The sequence below is a fragment of the Aquila chrysaetos genome, chromosome 4 (assembly GCF_900496995.4).
Source record: "Aquila chrysaetos chrysaetos chromosome 4, bAquChr1.4, whole genome shotgun sequence".
Lineage (NCBI taxonomy): Eukaryota > Metazoa > Chordata > Aves > Accipitriformes > Accipitridae > Aquila > Aquila chrysaetos.
This window is the reverse complement of record NC_044007.1, coordinates 40027767-40051181: the sequence shown is the minus strand read 5'-3', so window position 1 is coordinate 40051181 and position 23415 is coordinate 40027767. Positions and strand designations below refer to the sequence as shown.

Genomic DNA, 23415 nt, shown 5'->3' with positions numbered 1-23415 from the left:
GCTTTCTTGCTTTTGCTGTCTCAAAACTTTTCTTTTGATGCAGTCTTCCTTAAGTACCTATGACACTATACAAGGAAAAAATTCTGCTACTTGCATATCCAAAAAGATGTGTTTTCAAATGTGGACAGTAACTTTCTTACTTTTAAAAATTATATAGTAGTAATTACTGAATATCTAATTATTATGTTCTTAAAGCAAATGGATCTTAAATTTATATTCCTGCAGTTCAGTGATAGTGCAGGAAGAGCCTCTCCATACACAGCAGCTGGGTTTCAAGGTGCACACCTTCTTTGGACCTGCACTTCTCTTTCAGTAATCCTCACAGTGGATAAGGAATGAAACAGGTCCTGAGTGTGTAAAACAGAGTAGCTTGGCCTGGGAAAGCATGTTCAGACAGTTTTTGCCTGTGTGGTTCAGAGTTGTCACGGGTGCCCATGGGACAGAATGAGGCGAGTAACAGATTTGACTTGGCCTGGCAGATCGAGTAGGTTTCCTGTTGTTGTGATGACAGATTTAATTCATGGATGGATAAAAAAATTCTTTCTTAAATAGGGGAATTCTCCTGAATATTCTGAAATCTGCTTTCTATGAGCAGCTGTGCTTGTATTAAGTGTTCATTAATTTTGAACACTCTGCACCTAATGTTCTGAGGACCTATGTTGGAAAATCAGGAGCTTATGATGAGTTACTACAGAGTCAGCAAGTGTGGTAAAATGTGATACCCTCTTTTAAGTTAATCTTATTAGTAGTACAGACCTTATACTGCTCACAGACCACAGCAGCTTTGTATATTTTATAATAACCCAGCCTTCAGTTGCCACACTGCCCTTCTCTGTAAGCAAGAAGAAACGACCCAGGAGTGTTACTCTCATTTTGTTTATTAATGACCTACTTCTTATGCCGTAGCCACCTCCAAACTGCCAAGTACATCATAAGAAATTAAATTAAAGCAGTTATCCTGTTTGCTGTACAGAAACGACTGTATGCAAGTGGGGGTAATCAAAGTGGGGAAAAATTCAACCCTCTTCACCTGAACCTTTCATTATACATCACAGGGAGGGGAAGGAAGAGAGGAACATAGCCCAAAACTGCCCAAGAAAGCCAAGCTGATGGCACCCGTCCAATGTAGCATATTGTAGATTAGGGTGTTGAGCTTTACTGAGTATATTGAAGCAAAACAATAGCATATTAGCCTCACCTGGTCACAGCTAATTAGACTTGCAAAGGCACTTAGCAGCAGTTCTCCACTGTGAAGTTTATAAGCGCATAAATGTAAAGTGGCAGGGCTGCTCCTCATTGCATTTTTCAGGTCGGTGTAGCTCCAGCGTGGCTGAGCGTGCACCTAGCCCCTCACACAGAAATGCTTCTGAGGGATACTGCTTGGAGAGTTAATTGGACGTAGTTTGCAGTTGTATATAGGTAAACAGTGCATCTGTGAGGAAATAGTGCCAGTCAATTATGCTGACAATTAAAATACAAAAAATAATTTAAGGTAGACAAATTAATCTCCCATTCATGCTGTGGGTGAAGTATGAGTTCAGTTTTGCACTAGGGTAGGATGATGGAGAACCCAGAAGAGATATGGGTATGTTCACCTGTTAAGGGTGCATTGTAGGATTGGGTTCATGGCCACGAGGACTGGAGAAATAGTGAGCTATTTTTCATGTAATTAAAATATCTCTTTCAGGAAGAGATCTTAAGAGACCAGCTTTACCCTTTATCTGTTTGGTTTTTTTAAAAAAAATCCAAATCATCAGATCAATAGATCTTTTGTTTTATTTGGTAGTGTTTTTTTCTTGTGTCTTTCTTCATAATATTTAAATATTATTTTAATAATATTTGCTTATTTAAATTATTTTACTATTCTGGAATCTCCTTTAACAGAGCTAAATCATGATTTACAAATTACTCACAGTTGCCCCAAAAACAGTGTTTAAGTCAGCATTTTGGACTTAATTGGTATCAGTAGGATAGTATAAAACTGTAAAGAAGAAATCTCTTTTATTGGTGTTTATTCAGAGCAGCAATGAATATTGGATTTGTAATTTCCTATGGTTCTTAGGGGACTTCTGCAGGGAGACCTCCTTTTCTGAACTCTCTGCACTTGGCTGTTCCCAGAAGAACAATGCTTATTGATATCAGGTTTTTTATTATTGATCTGCTCAGTATAAAGTCTTTTCATCTTCACATTTTATTTTTCTGTCTTTTTGCTTTCATCCGGCTTTGTGTTTAGTACACGGTGTGGACTGCCCTGTGGGTCACCTGGAATGTTTTCATTATCTGCTTCTATTTGGAAGTAGGCGGACTTTCGAAGGTAGGTCACTTATCCTTCTTCAGGTTTATGGGAGGGTGTTTTAACAGCAGGACTGTCAGATTTTTAGAAGGCTGGAACCATAGAAGAAAAATGTGGTTGTTTGAACATACAATTTGATCTTCAGATTTCCCCTCCGACGAGAACTCCAGTGTTTGAACTTCTCTGATGATAGTAAATAGTCATGGGTTTAAAGTACATAAATGCAATGAATCTGAATTACAGGTGCCTTCTGAAGTACCATCCTGGAGGGAGGGTGGAAGGGGGGAGGTAAGGTTATTCAGTGGAAAATTTGAGGTTCTTTTTGATTGTTGAAAAACAATGTCATTTTGGTTGAATTTTCAAGCATGTATGAAAAGTGTATCTGAATTTCCGAGACTGCTTTGAAAGCAGCTAAAGAAAGTTACTAAGAAGGTTAATGTAACAACTTGTTGAGCAAATTGGTCTCATGGTGAGAATGTTAATTCTTTAGAAAAGAACAAATGGCAAAGGATGACTTTTTTTTCAGATCTGAATAAAACTCTCCTTTACATGACACTCAGTCCTCTAGGTCACTGATTGCTTATTCAAACCTCTGATTAGAAGAGAAATGTTTGCTGGAAGTATCGAGATACAGGTTGCTTTTGTACAAGGTAGCACTTACGTTAGCATAGGTTATATTTAGCATTGTATCTACAGTGAGTTCCATACAACATCTGCTGCTTTTCATCCTCCTGTTGGACGTAGGTGATATTGATCTTTGTTTAACACATTCATGCTTAAATGATTCCAGGCACAGTATGCCCATAGTGTATGCTGATCCTGGTATTACTAATAGAATAAAGGTCCCCATTACTGATTGTAGACTTAGTGATATGAACTACATCACTGTTAATTCATGCAATGTTTTTAGAGTTGTGAACTCCACTCAGTTCAGATGGGAACATTTGCGAACTACATACTTTTTTGGGTTCAGCATTAAAACTCCTTGCTTTTGGCTGACAACAAACAGAAAAGTGGTGAAACTGATTTAATAAGAAATAAAATTTAATTTACTCAGTAAAAATTCCATTAAAATTAAAGCTTTCAGTGATTGATTCCTTTGGTGATAAAATTCCATAGTGAAAAGCTACAACAGTTTATTTTTTCTCCAGATATGATGTAGTTCACCAGAAGTCATAGGCTTGATGAGGAAATTAGTGCACTTCATAGATGATCAAAATAAATGATCATATTGGTATGTTCTGACTTAAAAATCTATTAGATGAACAGAAGAGCAACACATGGAAGTGATGAATGCCCAAAGTAATTGTTCATTTTCATTATACACAGAGTTTGTATTTTTTCAATCAGTTGGGTGATGACTGTTTTTATAGCGACTATTATATTTTTATGGATAACTAGTGGTTTTATCTAAGTGCCTAGGAAGTGAAGCAAAACTTTTAGTCTGGCCCCTGAGTTTGTGAAAATTTGAGTTGTCTTTCTGTTGATTGCAAAGGATTCTCGTCATACCCTTAGTGTAAGGGGATTATAAACCAGCAGGTATGAATTGAAATCTTGTATCTTCCAGTTTCACCACCGTGTTTCATTTTTAGGTCTTCATACTTAACATATATGACAAATCACAATGCAGAGAAATAGCAGCACAAATATTACTCAACAGTTGAGGAAAATGCCTTTTATTAGTATGCACTTCAGTTGATCTCAGAATTCTGGTGGCATTTTTATCTTGTGCTTTATAATTACAACATTTGAAAAGTAGTTTCTCAACAAAGTGGTAGACACAAAATTATTTCCATGGAAGTTAACTGCTCTTGTATAGATTTCATCAAAGGCAACGGTATTGGGACCAAGCTAGTAATGATAGAATCAAGAATTTTGTTCAGTAAACCATGGAATTTGGGGTTTGTTTAATGCTGTTTCTGAAAACCATGCTAGAGATGATGCAGTCATCCAGAAACTGAGGTCTTTTTGCACCATATGTGTAAAATCCTGGGTATTTATACATTGATGGGTATTTGACACTGACTTAACTGGGACCCACATTTTACTCAAGGTGCTAGCTTAAAAATGTCATCATTGCTTTCCATGAATATGCTCCTGTGTTGTCAGGCATGATAGAAATGTGCTGTCACCAAGGTACATTAGTGTCGTTGGCAAATCAAACACCATCAGAAGCTTTTCAAGGATGGCTATTTTCTCAGCATTGAATTCTTGGCAGGGAATATTCAACTTTTTTCTTGCTATTGTTCTAGTCTTCCATTTAAAAAAAGGTTTTGTTTCTGAAATGAATGCAGATTGATTCTAACTTTTAAATTCTATTGATATACTATCAGGGAAAATTATGATGCTGTCTGGCAGCTGACTGATTTCTGTTGGTCTGTTTGTTTTTAAGCACTATCATGTTTATATTTGCTCTGACCAGAACCAGAGTTAGCTGTTGCTTGGAGTCCTGTGAATTTATTAGGTCTTCAGTTATGAATACTATCAGAAAATATAACTTGGTGCAATATTAAATGGCAATTTTGATTCACTACCTTCACATGGAGTACGCATACAATGTGGACAGACCAGACTTTTCAAATGTCCTAATAGAAACCCCCCACCACTGAAATTTTGCTCAGCTCTTAGTCTTGCGGTGGAAGGGAAGATCTGCTTTGAATATTCTCTGTTTAATGCTGCCAAGAAGTTCCACTAATGTTAACAGAAAATTTGAATAAGAAGAATGTAGGTAACTTAGACCTGTTCTTTGCTGTAAGAGTTTGAAGGAAACATTTTTCCTTCAATTATAATGCATAATGTTCAGATTTTCCTGGTAAACTGATTTTTTTTTTTTTTTTTTTTAAAAGATCAGCCTGATATTTAGTTTAAAGTTTATGGATCTAGTACACCAAGATCTTTAAACTTTTCTTGATAAAGGGTGATGGAAACTTCTGCCACCTATCCTCCCAGTGTCAAACATGATGTATGTGACTTCATCCTTTCCATTCTTTCAGAAAAGTATGACGTTTCTTCACAAGAGTGACATGGAAAGTATATTTTTAGTTGAAAACTTTTTTCATGTTTTAAAGTAATTTGAAAAAAAAAAAGGCGATTTCAAACATAGCCAAATTCCCACCAAAGTTTGTTTTTAATAATCTGGAGGGCCAAACTGGTAGACCTGAGTGGAGGAAGCTGGTGGGGAGTGGTAAGCTGGGAACTGAAAGACTGTATGTATGGTGTAGGCTTGTCATCAAGGATTTCACTTGGGTCTTAGTCCCTGCTCCAATAAATATCATATTATTTTATACAAAGAGGGAAACCTTCACAGATGAGCTTTCTGTGGAAGCACTCCCCAATAACTACAGTATGGTAATTAGGGCAATCTCCTGGGAATAGGATGATATGGATTCAAGTCTTCTCGGGTGTGAAAAGGAAATAAACCTGGCTCTCCCACAGCTGTGTGTTGTAAGTAGAAAGCTAATGAGTAAAGGTTTCCTCTTTAACTACCTTATAAACAGCAAATAAGTCAAGCTCCTTTTTCACTTATATTACAGATGTGCAAATAAAATTTTAATGCTTTTTGCAGGGCTAAAGAAACTATTTGATTAGAAAGAAAATAAATATATAAATCTTTTTTGTTTCTGTTAACTTAGGTTTTTGCATTCTTTTTTTCATTTCTGATTTTAGCAGTGAAAAAACCTGCCTGTATGAAGAATGAAATTTGCCTGTATTTTTCATTTACTACTTTTATGAAATTGAAAGCGTAAGTTTTACTGTTAACCACTCTGTATGAGAGAAACAAAGCCGCTATTGTAACATGACCTTTTAATCCTCTGCTGAAGGATGACAGGTTGCTACATCCATACATGAGCTCACTAGTTGTTTGGATCTTATTCTCTTTCTTGAAATGAAAATGTGTTCTAATTGCCACATTTGAGAGTATGGACAATTCAAAACATATAGACGTAAACACAAATCTCAAGAATAAGAGGCAAAAAAAAATTCTCTAAAGAGCATTTGAAAATAAACATTGATTGTATCTTACCTCATACAATACCAGAAGCTGTTACTTTGAAGTTTTGTATGTTCTTCTTAAATATGGACAAGAGAACTTCTAACTTGTATAAGCCAGCCCTCCACCCCCAGCAATACGTTCTTTTATGTACTTCTGTACAAAGGAGACTTCATTTGTTTAGTATGTACAGTTAATATTTCTATCATTTATATCCCTCCGGTATTTCAGATCTAGTATGAAAATAGCTGTGTTTATTTGTATTTATCATTTGCTAATCTAACTGATACTTTTTGATAGACCACTTTTCTACCACTTGTTTTATTTTGAGTTAGTGACATTTGTTTGCATGTGTTAATGCCTTTATTCAGTAAATGTATAGCAGCATTCCAGTACTGTATACTCCTTTCCTGTTTTTTGATATGCCTTACCTAAGCATCTGGGCAACGTTGATGAGCTCTCTTCTTTTTCTGTGATGTTTTTGCTTGTTCTGCAGTTTTTCTGTGCCATGCTTCTTGAGCATGAACTTTGCCTCATTCAGGATTACTTTAAGTTTAGCTCTCAAGGTTGAGCTCTCTGTCAACTGACTCTTTTATTGCTTTTGGCCAAGGATTTGCATGACAAACACTCATACATTTGGTAGAAAACTACTGCTAAAACAGCTTATGTTTATTATCTGGTCCTTAGTTTTAGGTATTGAATGTAGGTGAATATGAACTCTCTAATGTGCCTGTGACACTAGCTTCATTAACCTTTCCCCTGAAGTCAAAGGAAATTTTGTATATGTTAATTAATAAAACAATCTCTTTTCACATATTTTTTTTCTAGTAATATTTACTTTTATCAATAGAAGTTCAAAGTCTGTAGAGCTCCCAGCCAACTTTATTAAGCTGGAGACAGAACTATAGGCTGAATTCTTACATGGATCTGTAGTTGGAGGATAGAATTATAACTCTGTTAAAATTAATGATTTATTCCATGTGGGGACAAAATGGACTAATAAATTACTTAGTAAAACGCTGTGGGAATGGAAACCTAGTACTCTTTTTCTAAACAAAATATTGTACATCAGAATGGGGGCTAATTATGTGGACTTTATCCTGGCTACTTCTGGAATCCAATTTACTCCATCTGGTGCATGTCAGTCAATCCTTAATTGTTGTGCAATTATATCTAATCACCTCAAATAGAGTAAGTTAAACTCAAAACCAATGCTAATTTGTAATTAATAGAGATGTAAAGGTATATGCTGGGGCTTGTGGTTTTTCTGGGGGGTTTTGTGTTGGTTTTTTTTTAATGTGAAATGAGAGCATAAGCGTTGCTTGAATTCAGGCTAACAATATGAAAGAAAAAGTGATCCTCATTCTAACTAAGCGTTGCTTGAATTCAGGCTAACAATATGAAAGAAAAAGTGATCCTCATTCTAACTAAGCGTTGCTTGAATTCAGGCTAACAGTATGAAAGAAAAAGTGATCCTCATTCTAACTTGTGCTGCTGTAAGTGAGAAAACAGTCAATTATTTTGGTGTAATTAACATCATGATTAGCTCTATGGAATAGCCCACTCCAAAAGCTTGTGGACAAAGTTGGCAGCATCCATAAAACCTGCATGGAAAATAAGCAGGTGGAGGGTAAAGGACTTCCTTAATCTAAGCAGAAGACTGAAGGTAGATCATAGTACATCTACTCACATGTAAGTGATTTTTATGTGGAGGAAAGTGATCAGTTTTTTTCATATCCACTGGGAAGAAGGGCAAGAAATAATTTGCTGAGCATGTGTCAAAGAAGATTTGGTTGGAGGTCAGGAGAAGCTTTTTAATAGTAAAGGCACTGAATAGGATCTAAAGCTGTTACAAAGCCTTGTCACTGGATAATTTGAAGAATGAAGTAAAGGAGTGTCAGTGTGGGGTGATCTAGGTAACTCTTCTGCCCTGCTATTTTTAATCTGTAGAAATAAGCCTCTGTTAAGATAAAAACCCAAGATAGTGTCTGTGGATGGTTTAGGGTAGGGGTGTTAAAAATGAAAAAGTGAGTACAAGTTGAAGACTCATCTTTAATCAAAGATGTCATTATCAGAGTGTCGTTAACTTCAGAAGGAGTGGCATTCCAGCTGGGGAGCGTGGGGTGTCTCTGGCTTTTTTTCCCCAGCAGGTGTGTAGTGACACAGAAAATGGGGAACCCCAGTGGAGGCTCTGAGGTGGATAATGTCAGTTCTTGAGCCTGCGCAGGTGGGCTTTTGGTGTTCAGCTCTGTGACACCAAGTGGGAGGCAATGCTGTCATTGCGGTTCACTCCTGATAGAGATTAGACATCTGTTACAGATAAGACTCATGTGCTTTCTGTTCTGTTGATGGATTTTTAATTGAACACAAATCATTGCCTTTCACAGCAACACATCCTTCACTGAGGACAACGTGAGAGTGATAATAGTATGTTTCTTCACTGTTGGACATGGTGCATACATTCATGTCCAACTCAGCTGAGAATTTCTTCCCACACACATCTGATTCATATCAGTTGCTTTTGGTCAGCATCTCTCTTGGGCCTTGGGAGACTACATACCCATTACCTTCTTATTCCCCCCACTACTGTATGTCCATTTGCTTCAGCTGGTGCCATCAGCTGCTACTAGCTGTGATATGCACAATAATGGATCACGCTAAAGCAGTAGATGTACTGTAATTCTAGACATTCTGCAATTTCTAGACATTACAAATGACTAGTTTTATAGCAGTATTTAAACATAATCTCTTCATAGTGTGCGCTAATAAAATTCAACTTGCAGAAATTAAACCTGATGAAAAGATTGTTTTAATTTCTTTGAGGTTTGGACCCTCTGCTGCCTCCTCCTTCCCCAACTTTATTATTCCAAAAGGGTTTAAACAACTTTTGTTTTAAAAGTAAAGTTCCAGTATCTTCTCTGACATGGAAAAGGAGGAGTGCTAATTAAACACCATTTAAGTAAATCAAACTAAACTAATATAAAGGCAAACAAAAATGACCCCAATATAAGTTTTAATGCTTGGCATTTACTCTTTCTTTGAACCAGCTCTCAGAAGTAAAAGGTTTGGGTTTTGTTGTTTTTTTTTTTAAAACCCCCAAAACTAAACAAACAAGTTTTTAGAACCAGTTGCCTCCTTTTTGTTATTCTTGTGCCCTTTCCTACAATAGAGTTTCCACTGAAATGTGTTTTGCTAAAATATGAACTTCTAATATAACCTTCCTTATGCAAGTTGCTCCTCCCATCCTGCTGCTCTCTCACCATAAAGAGAAATAATCTCCAGGTTCAATTGTATTTAATACTTTTCCATAATGTTCTGTTCAAACAGCAACCTTTTGCATTTTTAATTACTTTGGTAATAAACCTGGAAACCAATTTACTGTGAAGTTATGCAGTGTAATATTGAAAAGAAACAACAATTCAGTGCTTCAGAATAATAGCTCTGGCCTTGGCTGGTATTAGGTATTGTTAATCATAGATTCAGTGTGCTGGTGGTATGCCATTCAATGATACTTGCAAACAGTATTTTTTGATGTGTTAGGCTGACATCAATACGTGCAGGAGCAGAAGCTGCTTGTGGTAGCTTCTGTTTAGAATACAATGACTGTTTCCATGAAAAGTTAGAAAATGATTAGCCATGAACTGTGAATTCAAAATGGTGAAGCTATGGAAAAATGCATTGTCTTTTTATTTGCACTTTACATTTCTCAACCAAAGAAAGGAATAACTACACATTCATGCTTGCCATTTGAAAATAAAACTAAAGGAATGCTGCCTGCAGAGTGCTTAAGAAGGTGACTTAATACATGCTTTCTTAAGAAAAGAAAAAAAAAGGGGGGCAAATTAAAGAGCAGAAAAGTATTAATCTGTTAGTATTCTAATATTTAAATCAGTGCACATTCCTCCGATTCAAAATTTTCAACAATGAACTAGCCTCAAAGACTTCTATTTTAGCTGAAGAGGCTTTGTGGTTGTTTTTTGATGTTCCAGATTTCACGTAACCAAAGTAATTTGTTATTCAGGCTGTTTCACTCTACTGTGTAAAGCTGTAGCATCACGTAAGTTTTAATGAAATATATGCCTACTCTTGGAAGGAAAATTAACATGCAGCTAGGTTGGTGGCACAATTTGAGCATAAGGTCATTCTGTAAAAAAAATTATGTGGAACAAATGGGACACAGATAAATGCCACCGAAACTGCAGAATGTGTCATTCTGATGTTAATTAGTTTGTTTAGGTGATACTATCACATTGCTGAACAACTTAATCAGGAGTACATTCCAGATGGTGTAAAAATTGAATTTCATATCCTTTCAAGTGACATTTACAGTGGTTCATAATATTATCTACAATCAGCACCATTAAAATATGCTTTTCAAACAGAATTGGTGTTCTTTTATAACACCTTGATGCTAAATACGGAGGTTGATATTTGGAGTGGAGGCCACCATCATCATCTTTGATTTAAAAACTGAGATGATACTTCTATGGCTTTTTTTTAATAATCCATTTAATATCTACAGTTGATTGGCTTTGGGAATGATGGGTGTGATATATATGGTTAGCTAAGTGCTACACAGGCAAACTTATTAATACAAACATCACATTCATGTTTGTTTGAGTTCATTAGCTTAATTTCTAGGATCTCGAACACTTAATTAAAAAAAAAAGCTAAAATACAGCCTCACAGGGAGGAGGTAAGTAGCTCAAGTAGCTTGCAAAATTTCTCTAAAGACACCTTTGGATATGCAAAAGAAATTAGGATGGAGTCCCAATCTGAACTGGGTCCTGTGATGCAGGAGTGCATGCTGCAATGGCAAGTGATGCAGAGAGGGTAAATACCTGAGTACCTATAGTATATCTGTGCCTGAAGCCTGTACCAAAATTTGAAAAAGGATTGTATAGAATAAGGAATTGGAGCATATAAGGGCAGGAAGGACCATCCAGTCTAACCTCATGTGTCTGGAAGAAGTTGAATTCATTAGCTTATTCATAGAGTGAGGAATGGAAATTTCTCCAAGTTGTGGTTTGGTTGTAAGAAAGTATGGCAAATACATCTGCAGACAAGGGTGGACCTAGGTTTCATTGCTCAGGGTATTATTTTGTCTACTTATTGACAATTTGATCTATTTTGTAGTGATTGTTATGCTCTTATTATAGAAAAAGGGAAGACTGCTGGGAGGTTTTGATTTTCTTCTTTGTAAATGTGATGTCCTTCTGGCAAAACTGCAATGAAACATTTTATTTCTTTAATTGTACTCTTGTTTAGACATTGGATCAACCACATCTGCTGTCTGTCCAGCAACTTCTAACTACTGACAAGAGTGACTGCTGTGTACAGATTTTGACCCTTACGTAAGGCAGTATACTTATTTCAGTGTTAGTGCAGTCTCTATTTATTGCCTGGTAAGGTCAAATTGATGGTTTTTGCTAATAATTTCTACATGCTGTTTTTCTATTATAGTGTATCCTTTGGAATTTTAGTTCATACCTTGGCCAAGTAAGGAGTACTTCCTATTTATGGGGAAGCCTGTCATTTCATCAGTCTTCTAATAAATATTTGCATTCAGTTGATATCCAGTTTTAAGAAAGTTTTACTGTTTTGAAGGGAATTTCACACTGATTCATGTTTTTGGTTTTTTCTTCCATTTGAAGACAATGCTTGCTTAGAAGAAAATGTAATTTTAAATAAGTTTTTTGTAATAATTTACAGGTAAGACAGTCCTAGACCTTGATGAAAGTACAGAGGATTTATTGTTGGTGATATTAGAATATGAAAAAGTTCTTCCCAGAAATGATGATACCGAACTGCGTGGGAGTTTTAAGGATGCCAAATGTTTCTTATGGGACTTGATAATACTGTGACTTCAGACTATTATAGAATCATTTAGGTTGGAAAAGACCCTTAAGATCATTGAGTCCAACTGTTAACCTAGCACTGCCAAGTCCACCACTAAACCATGTCCCTAAGCACCACATCGACGTGTCTTTTAAATACCTCCAGGGATGATCACTCTACCACTTCCCTGGGAAGCCTGTTCTAGTGCTTGACAACCTTTTTGGTGAAGAAATTTTTCCTAATATCCAATCTAAACCTCTCCTGGTGCAACTTGAGGCCATTTCCTCTTGTCCTGTTGCTTGTTACTTGGGAGAAGAGACCAACACCCACCTGGCTACAACCTCCTTTCAGGTAGTTGTAGAGAGCGATAAGGTCTCCCCTGAGTCTCCTTTTCTCCAGGCTAAACAACCACAGTTCCCTCAGCCACTCCTCATAAGACTTGTTCTCTAGACCCTTCACCAGCTTTGTTGCTCTTCTCTGGACACGCTCCAGCACCTCAGTGTCTTTCTTGTAGTGAGGGGCCCAAAACTGAATACAGTTCAGAGTGCGGCCTCACCAGTGCCGAGTACAGGGGGACGATCACTTCCCTAGTCCTGCTGGCCACCCTATTTCTGATACAAGCCAGGATGCTATTGGCCACCTGGGCACACTGCTGGCTCATATTCGGCTGGCTGTTGACCAACACCCCCAGGTCCTTTTCCGCTGGGCAGCTTTCCAGCCGCTCTTCCCCAAGGCTGTAGCGTTGCATGGGGTGGTTGTGGCCCAAGTGCAGGACCCGGCACTTGGCCTTGTTGAACCTCATACAATCAGCCTCGGCCCATCGATCCAGCCTGTCCAGATCCCTCTGTATATATTATGTAGATAGACGTGTTAACATGGGCCTATCGTTGACCTGGAAAAGAAATACAAGCAGCAGGCTATTGCTCATCGTCTCTAGATGTCACCCAGGTGACTGCACTTGCATCCTTTGGGATTCATTAACTCTACCTAATTTAGAGGAAAGGCAAGGGAGGATACAAGTTTGTTTTACTGTTCATAGATCTGCATTTGACAACCAAGGCAATTTTACTAACCACATAGAGCCTGTGTAGCCTCTCAGAGATTTCCTGGTTCTTTAAGGATTTTCTAATATCTCAACATTAGATGTGCACAGTCTTGAACTTTCTGAGTTAACATCTGCCTTAAATTACTTTGCTCCAAGGGTCTGGCGTTGGCATTTTGCCTTTGAGTTTTACAAATGTTGTAAGTTTGGTGGGCCTACCTGAACCTGACTTTCACCAGATTTTTCAAAAGAGAATCTGGAAGAAATTTTTACCATTCAGCTGCTATTGAGTGGTTCTTTCCTGGTGCAAAATAAGGGGGACTACAGGGCAGTGTCCCTGCCTTACTCCCACACTATTAATTTCTTTTGAAGGCTTCAGCAAACCAAAAAAACTCTAGTTAGTTCAATAGCATACCTTGGGTAAGACTTAAATATATTTCTAACATGTCTGTTTTGACAATCTTTTCTTTTGTAGAATGCTTAATGTTTATGTTGTGTTAATCTGTCTTAATTAGAAGGTGGCTTTTGATTCTGTAGGTCATAGGCAGTAGTCTCTTAATCTTTGTGGTTTGAATCTTGGAGCAAGTTTTATCTCCTAAACTTGGTTTCCCTGTAATAATTTATTTAACTTCCATAAGGTGAATGGGTTTTGAGAATTCCTTTTCAATGCACAAGGGAATTGGAGGGATTGTGTCTTGTCTAGATTATTATACTCTCTTTCTCTTCCTTTTTCAGCTGTCCTTCAGGGAAATTCCTCGTTCGTGTTGATGATGTGACTGAGTTTATTATTCATGAGTATCAGCGCTCCTCTGAGCAGACTTCTTCAGTTCAGATTAATGGGGAAAGAGTGAGAGAATCCTATTGGGGATTTGGCTGCCCTCCTGCCCTTTGCTTTGCTAGGAGGTTTATTGTCAGAGTGGCTTTACTATACCAGGAATAATGCTGGGTCTTTTTGACCTATTCAGTCAAGTGGGGAAGGCAGAAATGTTGGAAGAGAAGTCACAGTGATGGCAACAGTGCTTGCCTATGACTGTCTTCCAAGGGCAAATGCTGTTTATGAATTATTTGATAGTGTCTGACTTATAGCAGCATTGCATTCTGTACACTTAAATTCCCTCTCCTCATATATCTTTGGAGAGCATGTAGAAGTTCTTTAAGATGTTGTTTTGGAAGAGCTTTTTCATTGCAGAGGAAGAATATGTTATACCCGTCTGCTGAGAACTGCTGCTCTGTGTTACTCCTATGGATCGTCTGCGTGCTTAGAAGCAGCTTCTTTCTTCCCCTCCCTCCCACCCCCCCACCCCCCCCTTTTTGGTAGATTGAGAGATTCAGGTTTGATTTAGGTGTTATGGCTGAAGATTATCCTTGTTTATCTCAAAGATATGCTGAGACAGTTTAAACTATCTGAGCTGCCTGCTGGACCCTTTGTCTAGTTCTGCCGCGAGGGGCATAGGTGTTATTCCTAAAACCCAGATTACTTCTTTGCAATAGATATAACACAGTTGATTAATTTTACCTTTGTTTTCTGTGAATTATGGGTGATATTTTTACTCTTCAGCATTATTTTCAGTTGGTTCAGTAGTTTTCCTCGGTTTGATCAGAAGTGACTAAACTACTGGGCAACTTTCATATGGCCACTATTGCCAGGACAGATGTTTTCCTTTTGAGCCATCTTGACTAAATTAATTTTTCTTTCTCTTTACCTGTTACCGAGGCATTCACAAGATTCTTATTTTTTCCACTTCAAAGGTGGGTTGTTGGATAAAAGACTACATTCAGTGAGGAAAAAACTATGTACATGTCCAGCTGTGAAGAAACTGATTTCCACTATATCTTCATCTGAAATATACTTGTACGTTGTTTAACTTCAGAGTTGTTCATGCTGTTTTGGGACTATTTTCATATGCTTCATGTCTACCCTGAGTTGCAACTATGGTTTGCTTCAGGCTATTTTCCATCCTTATGTCTTGTTTTTCACATGAGCTAGCTATTTTTATTGTTAAATCTTGTAGGCATGTAGACATTGTGTATACCCTGCAAACATTAGCACAGTCAGTGTAAATAGTCATTTTGGAAAAGCCAATGATATAAATTTCTTAATAATGGCTTTTTAATTTTTACTTCTTGATATTTTTATCTATTTTAGGTTTAGTTTGTATATTTTTACTCTTATGAATCAATTGACTACCTGATGATTAGTTAAAAATATACTTTATATTCTGGTTTTAAAACTTCAATTTCCATTAAAAAAGATTATATCACGTTGTGGTATCATTTTCTTTGAAAACTTATTGCGTCACTCTGTTACAATATGCTAATACTTGTGAAAATGTCTACATCTTAAAATGTGCTTGGGACACAAATTCACCTGATTTTAATACATAAAATAACCAAATAATTTTAAAAGATTGGTAGAGAGTTTTAAAATGTTCCTATATGTTAGCAGTACCATCAGTATCCTAGGATTTCTTCATTCCTAAATGTCTAGGTAAGATCACTTTTTACATCTGTAACTAGACAGCTTGCTTAAACATTCCAGGATAATATTAACTTTTATCCAAAAATTTTATTCTCTAAGATGCAGCTTCTAATTCTGTTGCATGACCTGTTGTCATGGTTTAACCCCAGCCAGCAACTAAGCCCCACACAGCCGCTTGCTCACTCCCCCTCAGTGGGATGGGGGAGAGAATCAGAAGTGAGGAAAAAAGTGAGAAAACTCATGGGTTGAGATAAAGACAGCTTAATAGGGAAAGCAAAAGCCGCACACGCAAGCAAAGCAAAACAAGGAATTCATTCACCACTTCCCATGGGCAGGCAGGTGTTCACCCATCTCCAGGAAAGCAGGGCTCCATCATGGGTAACGGTGACTTGGGAAGACAAAACACTCGGAACGTCCCCCGCTTCCTTCTTCTTCATCCCCCAGCTATATATGCTGAGCATGACGTCCTATGGTCTGGAATACGCCTTTGGTCAGTTGGGGTCAGCTGTCCCAGCTGTGTCCCCTCCCAACTCCTTGTGCCCCCCCAGCCTCCTCGCTGGTGGGGTGGGGTGAGAAGCAGAAGAGGCGTTGACGCTGTGTAAGCACTGCTCAGCAGTACCGAAAACATCCCTGTGTTATCAACACTGTTTTCAACACAAATCCAAAACAGAGTGTGGTGGGTTGACCCTGGCTGGGTGCCAGGTGCCCACCAAAGCCGCTCTATCACTCCCCCTTCTTAGCTGGACAGGGGGGAGAAAATATAACAAAAGGCTCGTGGGTCAAGATAAGGACAGTTTAATAAAATGAAAGCAAAGGTCGCGCGCGAAAAGCAAAGAAAACAAATGATATTATTCTCTACTTCCCATCAGCAGGCGATGTCTGGCCACTTCCTGGGAAGCAGGGCTTCAGTACGCGTGGTGGTTGCTCGGGAAGACAAAAAATGCCTTCCCTTCCGCCTCCCTTTACTTAGCTTTTATATCTGGGCTGACGTCATATGGTATGGAATATCTGTTTGGTTAGTTTAGGTCAGCTGTCCTGGTTATGTCCCCTCCCAAGATCTTGCCCTGCCCCAGCCTGCCATTGAGGGAGGGGGCAAAAATGTTGGGGAGACAGCCTTGATGCTGTGCCAGTGCTGCTCAGCAGTAGCCAAAACACTGGTGTGTTATCAACACCTCTCTAGCTACTAATGCAGAGCACAGTTCTATGAGGGCTGCTATGGGGACTATTAACTCCATCTCAGCCAGACCCAATACACAGAGCCCCATACTAGCTACTGTGAAGAAAATTAACTGTATCCCAGCCAAAACCAGAACACCTGTATTTTCCTGTTTCCAGGCTATATCACTTTACTTGTGCCTATAATTTAACAGATTATGTTTCACTGATCCCAGTTCACCAAGTAGTCCAGATGGCCCTGTTCAGCTGCCTGCCTTTTCATTATTTACCCTCCTCCCTCTTTTTGTCATCTGCAAATATAGCCACTACAAGCAGTGATTTTATATTTACTTCTAGATCACTGATGAAAATGTTGAATAACATCAGACCTTACATTAACCCCAAGGGAGTCCTGCTAGAAACACTCTTATTCAGCTATGATTTTCCATTGATAACTATGTTCATTAGCTAGTTTTTAATCTATTTAATTTTCAGTCTGTTAAAAATGTACTGCCATTCTAATTTTTTCAATAAGAATGTTTTGTGAATGCTGTATAGAGGTCTAAGTATATTATCTTCTTGCAGCTGCTTCTATCAACTCAACTTTTAACCTCTTGAAGTAATGAAATCGAGTTTGTTTAAGAGGTCCTAATGTCTTATGAAATCTTATTGAGTGGCATCAATTATACTGCTTTTGCTGGTTCTCAATCATCTGTTTTTAAGTCATCTTTCCCTCAGTTACTTTGGGACTGATGCTAGACTAACTGTCCTTGAACCATTGCATGTGCATATTTTGAACCCTACATAAGCTTTAATACTTCAGTCTCATGAAGTTCCCAAGATTTATTAAAAAATAATTTCTTTACACTTATGGATCTTAACATCCAATGCTTTTGTGTGGCTGCAAGTTGTCCAGGCCTAAAAACTGAATATGATTTATAAATTGGTAGATCATTTACTAATGGTTCAGAAGGTGCTGCTTCCTCCTCTTTTCATGCTGTTCTTTACTAAATAAAGAACAGAAACATTTATTAAAGATGTCTGCTTTTTGTGCCTCTTTAAAATTTCACAGTCTTCATCTATTAATAGGTCTAGATCATCTCCATAATTTCTTTTGCTCCTAATAAGCTTAATGAACAATTTCTTACTGCCTTTAACCTTGCTAGCATAGATGCTACCTGACATACTTTTCTTCTCCATTAAATATTCTCTACTATATATCCTCCAAATTATATTGACTGAAATCTCTTCTCCATTTTTATTCTGGTGTCTTGAGGAGCAGGCTGACAAACAGGCTGTGTTTGTTTGCCTGGCACCGAAAACTTTTGTACATATTGTCTGCAGAAATTTTCACAAAAGATGAATCTTTCATAATGAAATTCTTGTATACGTGTGCCTTTACAAATGAAAGAAAGTAGCCAGAAGAGGGGACAGAAGAAACTGTCTAGTGCCTCCTCAGAGAGAAAAGTTGCTGCCCTTTCATTAGAAACTTTATAATTGCTGTCTTTTAGTTTAAATTAAAACAGAAAAAAAACCACAATGGAGGAGAAGGGAAAGACATCCTTCTTTTATCCCTTCCCAGTTTCTCTCCTTCACCCAAAGCACCCTAGCTCTGGACCTGGAATACTCCTTATCTTACTAACCCCTGAAACTCCGTGTGCCACTCACCTAAAACCTTCACAGCCTTTCTCCTCTACTTGCTCAGTACCATGGACTTTTGCTTTCTCTGACTCCCTCAGGACAGTATGGTAAAAATGTATTTCCCCTCACTGAGAAGTCTTTCCTGTGTTCTTAATATGCAGAATCTCTACATCCGCTTCAGAAAGCCAATGGGAGCAGCATACACCCAAAAGGCTGCTATAACCTAAAGCACGGGAGTAGTGTGTGCAAATTACAGTGATTATTGTCCTATAACATTGTGTATTCCCACTACATAGATTTCTGTATGGGGTTTTTTTCTGCAGCTTCAGTACAGCAAGACACATGATTAACTTAAAATGCATGAGTAGTCTCATTAAACTCAATAAAATTACTCACGTGCTTACTATGCGTTTAAGTAGTTTGCAGAATCAGCATTAAAATAAGAGGCAATCCATAGACCTCTCCACTTCTCATATATTAAAGTTTGGGAAAAGGAGGAGGCTTTAATATAAAAACTGAAAAGAAACCCTAAGTATTCATTAGGTACAAAAATCTTGTCTTATGCAATAAAGTTGAAATGCAAAGGTTTGATATATTTGATATATAACGTATTAAACAAATGCTGATGTATGGGTCTGTCCATATTATTCTATGCTTGTATATTATGCACATAACAATATTGCCTAAAAGTATCTCTTAACAGCATTTTCAAGTCATCCAGGTTGCATTTACTTGTATTGATCTTGTATATATTGCTGTAGCACCTCTTCTGTTGTGCTTGTGTTTTGTAAATTCTTCCAATACATAACATGAGATGAGAGGAATTCAATGAACCAGAGTCAGAACAAGTCAGGGAAGGATATGCAGATATATGAAAATTGTGTTAATGTTTCTTTTTTTAAGCAATCATCTGCCTTAGCTTACTATTTCAGTGCATCTCTGAAATATTCAGTGTTTTAAAAATGTTATAGTCCTTATAAAGAAGAATAAAAAAATCACTGAGAATTAAAGTCATTCTCAGAACCCCAAAAAGATTGAGAGTCAAAGAAAACATTAGGTTTGTGTGAAAAAGACTGCACAATATGTTATTTTTTATGATCTGCAACCCACCTAGCAAAGAATAATTCATTACAATTTGTCCTGCTCCATCGTATCACCAAGACTGTGAATAGTGTAATAAATAATCTTTCTGACATAGTTTGTCTTTTAATTTAGTACTTGCATTTCAAGTCCCTTTATTAGCATGGAAGTATAAATGTGTTCCTGTATTTAAGTGTTTTGCCAACAGTGAAATAAGTTAGTGCATCAAATAAGTATGATTTAATAGTTTGCAGGGTTGTGTTCTGCCTTTCTAACAGAATTATCACTCCCTTTTACTTGTAATTCCACTTGCCTTAATAGATTATTTTGTCAGTCCATTGAGCGGCTGTTTAATTCAGGTTTTACTGTAGATGAAAAGAAACACAGGAGCTTATGAGTTACACTATAATAAATAGAAAGTAATACATAATAACTATACATTGTACTGAAAACAAAATATAGTATTTCAATATCTGCAGATTTTTCTGCTGCTCATGTATGGGCTGTTGGTAAATACCACTTTTAGGAGAAAAAAGAGGATTTCATTTTGTGAAATGTTAATGTTTTAAAGTTCTTGGCTTTCTGCTGAGATGGTATAAACTGACATAGCTACAAGAAAAAGCATTGAAACCCTGATTGTACAGATTAGATAAAAATTTGACCTTGTTGACTCAGTTATTTCTTTAAAGAAAAGGAATACATTTGTGTGCAAAGTAACCTTAAAGGAGAGGTGGGGTTTTGTTTCCTTTTCTGAGGAGGAAGAACCCCTGGAAGGCAGTGATGTAAAGCTAACTTGACACTGACAATGCGTTTTTAGGGATGCAGTCACAGGTTTCACATAGGCCTCTCATGGGCTAGAATGGAGCTTCTCCTTTGGACACTCTGCCTCAGTGGCAATGCTGGGAAGGAAACTCTCTCTCTGCGAGTCTTGCTGCCTCTCCAGAGGGAGGAGATGACATCATCTGTGTACTCGGAACTTTTCCTACTATGCCTTTCCATAAATAGACCATACCTCTTCCCATCCGTGAAGGAAGGATGCTGCAGTCCCACCTCATCCATCTGCTAGGGTAGAAGAAATTTTGCTGTGATGTCCTTTTTCCATAAAGCACTGTCCACCAACTCATGCCATTGCTTTTCAGCCTAAGCTGTGTAGCTTTCCTCTATGCATTTCTTTTATCCCTCACTTTCCTGACAACCATTGCTTAGATATTTGACTCATGGAAGACAACCTTGGCTTCACTGTGTTTTTGAAAGGTGCATGGGTGCTGTAGTATTCTGGATCACCAGAACAAGATCTTCTCTGTTGTAGATGCCCATAGCCCTGAGGTACCTGAAGTACTATACAAAGACAGTCTAAAACATTGTTTGTATTTTTTGGGTGTTTGAAAAAAGTTGGCCACTTACGCTTGATGAGTGATTCCTAAAATGTATTATAGATCTTTGGTACCAGGATAGACTCTCAGTCTTATATTTGAGAAGGCAAGCATAAGATTTATATTTATCTAGTAAAAAGGCAGACTACAGGTTCGTGAAATCAATGACTCTCCAAATTGCCCAAACATTGAGTGATATGCATGAATAATTTAAGACTGTTTTGTTAAATGTGCAAAAGTCAAGTTATCCTTGCAGTGAGACTCATTGTAAATCGCCAGCAATTTACTGTGTTTCTGAAAACCACAGGCAGCAATTTACAGACAAGATTAGACCTGTTACTATACACATGTGACATTTTCTTGATTTAAACTGTCATTCTGAAAAGCTGTTAACTGGCAACCGGAGTTTGGAATGAGATTATAAAGTTTACTGAAGGACTCCTTACCACTGAGGTTGAGCTATATTTCTGCTTGGGTAGAGAACAGCACGTAGACCTCCTACTGTAACTGAAGTATGTATGCATGCAAATTAGTGCTTTCAAGGGAAATTATACATGATCTTTTTAGACATTCATGTGCTGCAGTGGTGTATGGTGCTGTGCTGACATTTTACATCTCATAAACACAGCAATATATTTCTGAAATATCTTCTTCCTTCTGAGGTATGTCAGAAATTCTGACTGTAAGTGCTACAGATGGCTGGCAGTATAGCAATACACATCAGCTTCATCATTTTGTCTGCTCTCTGTAAGTGATGTTTATCAAAGTATTTTCTGAAGATGATCTGTTGGATTCCAGAATATCACATTGGGCCAGAGGGGGGAATATTCATCTTGACTTACTCTTTTTTTTTTTTTTTTTTTTTTTTTTTTTTTTTTTTTTTTTTAATTATCAACTAAACTGGAAGTCTTCCTACCAACTCAGTTCCCATTATATTTCCATGGCATGTAGACATGTAGTACTTGACCTAAGGAATATATTTCATCATCGTCTTGACTACCTTCTCTTTGACTTCATGGGAGCAGTTTCATTATAAGTGATACAATCTTTGTCTTTCTCTAGCGACCTTCAGAAATGAGCATGCACTCAGACATGCACTAATTTAGGTACCTTGATGTTCTCCAGAACTTATTTTTGACATGAAATAACTCCTGCTCAGGTTCTCTGTCTTTTAAATAGTTGCAAAGTACTTTCTGGTAGTCACTCATTCAAAACCTGGCCAGTTTTGCAGGCTATTGGTCTGGATAGGTCCTTGGTATAAAGAAGTCATTGCAGTTAGTGAATCATCCAGGAACTGCCAAAACAGAAAAAGTGAACTTTAATTTCTTTTGCTAAAAGCCCATCTTGTAAGGTATGCTCTACAGGTATGATAAATCTTTCCCAAAATTTTCACTGAAAGTTTCAATCTGAAACTTCCTTATTTGTCACGAGGCAATCAAATTCTTCTTATCAGGCATATGACATCCTTATATTTTGCATAAAAGATTTTGCATAAAAACTTTTTTGCATAAAAAATTCAGACAACTCTACTTTCAATATCTCTCTGAGGAGGAAGAAAGCCAGTCAGCCTAAATTATGCCTGGAATATTGTGAACATGGTGTCCAAGTGAGTAAAACCAGAAATTAACAGTATTGACAGGAGACTTTCCTTCACCATTACCCTGTCAATACAGCAGACTCTTCTTCCCTAGCAGATGGGCATGAAAAAGGATGTCTTATAGTGCTGCTCATCTGGAAAATTGTTTGACCACTATGATTCAAAGACAGGAAACCATTAAAGTAGAAAGTGATCATAAACACTGGAGAACATCTTAAAAGGTGACCGTGAGGAGGTGCACTGTAACTTCAAATTTCAACATTTTCAGAAGAATCTCTTGGGTAAAGAGTCTGAGATAGTATCATATATAAAGAGAGACAAAGGAAAAGATGCAGACCACTGGGATCTGAATTACATGCAGGAATGCATTGGAGGAGAAGATTCAGAGACAGTTCTGTATAAGCCACAGATACCTGAGAGCTGATGAACACTTACAGGCAGGTGGTAACAAGAGGCAACAGAAATGTGTGGCAAACCTAAGAGATTAGAGTAAAAAAAGAATGGACCTCCTTGTAAACCAGACAAACTACAGTTGTCGCAGGCAGGTGGCAGTTTGGTCTTCTAGGAACTAGGTAATGCCTCAGGCATTGCCTCTTCTATTACTCCAGCCAAACTGGTGAAAGGTTTCAGCCAGTATGCATCACAGGTAACACATCTTCACTGATGACAGTGGATTCAAGCTTGTTTATATGCAATGAATGGATAGTGTTGCTGTATTAAGCAATTAATTCAATGTTTCATCTGCACTCTGTTGGTATCCATGTATATTAGTATTCACAGATGGGTTAGGTGCTAGCCTGGGATTCCTGTACTTTCTTCAGTCGTGCCAGGTAGACTTGCCTTTAGAAAATTCTGCTTACAGGAAGTACTTGGAGAGGTGGAAAAAAACAAGTGAAGAGACAAGCAAATAAAGCAAGCATCAAGGA

General features: G+C 37.6%; 1 protein-coding gene across 3 annotated transcripts in view; it reads left to right on the top strand.

Moving 5' to 3' along the window:
• The window catches only part of NKAIN3 (sodium/potassium transporting ATPase interacting 3), a 385239-nt gene that overhangs the window by 194904 nt on the left and 166920 nt on the right, over nucleotides 1-23415 (top strand). For all 3 annotated transcript variants that reach the window (XM_030012706.1, XM_030012704.1, XM_030012705.1), the window contains exon 3: nucleotides 2234-2314. In XM_030012706.1, coding sequence (XP_029868566.1) covers nucleotides 2234-2314 — 81 coding nt within the window. The remainder of the gene's footprint in view (nucleotides 1-2233; nucleotides 2315-23415) is intronic.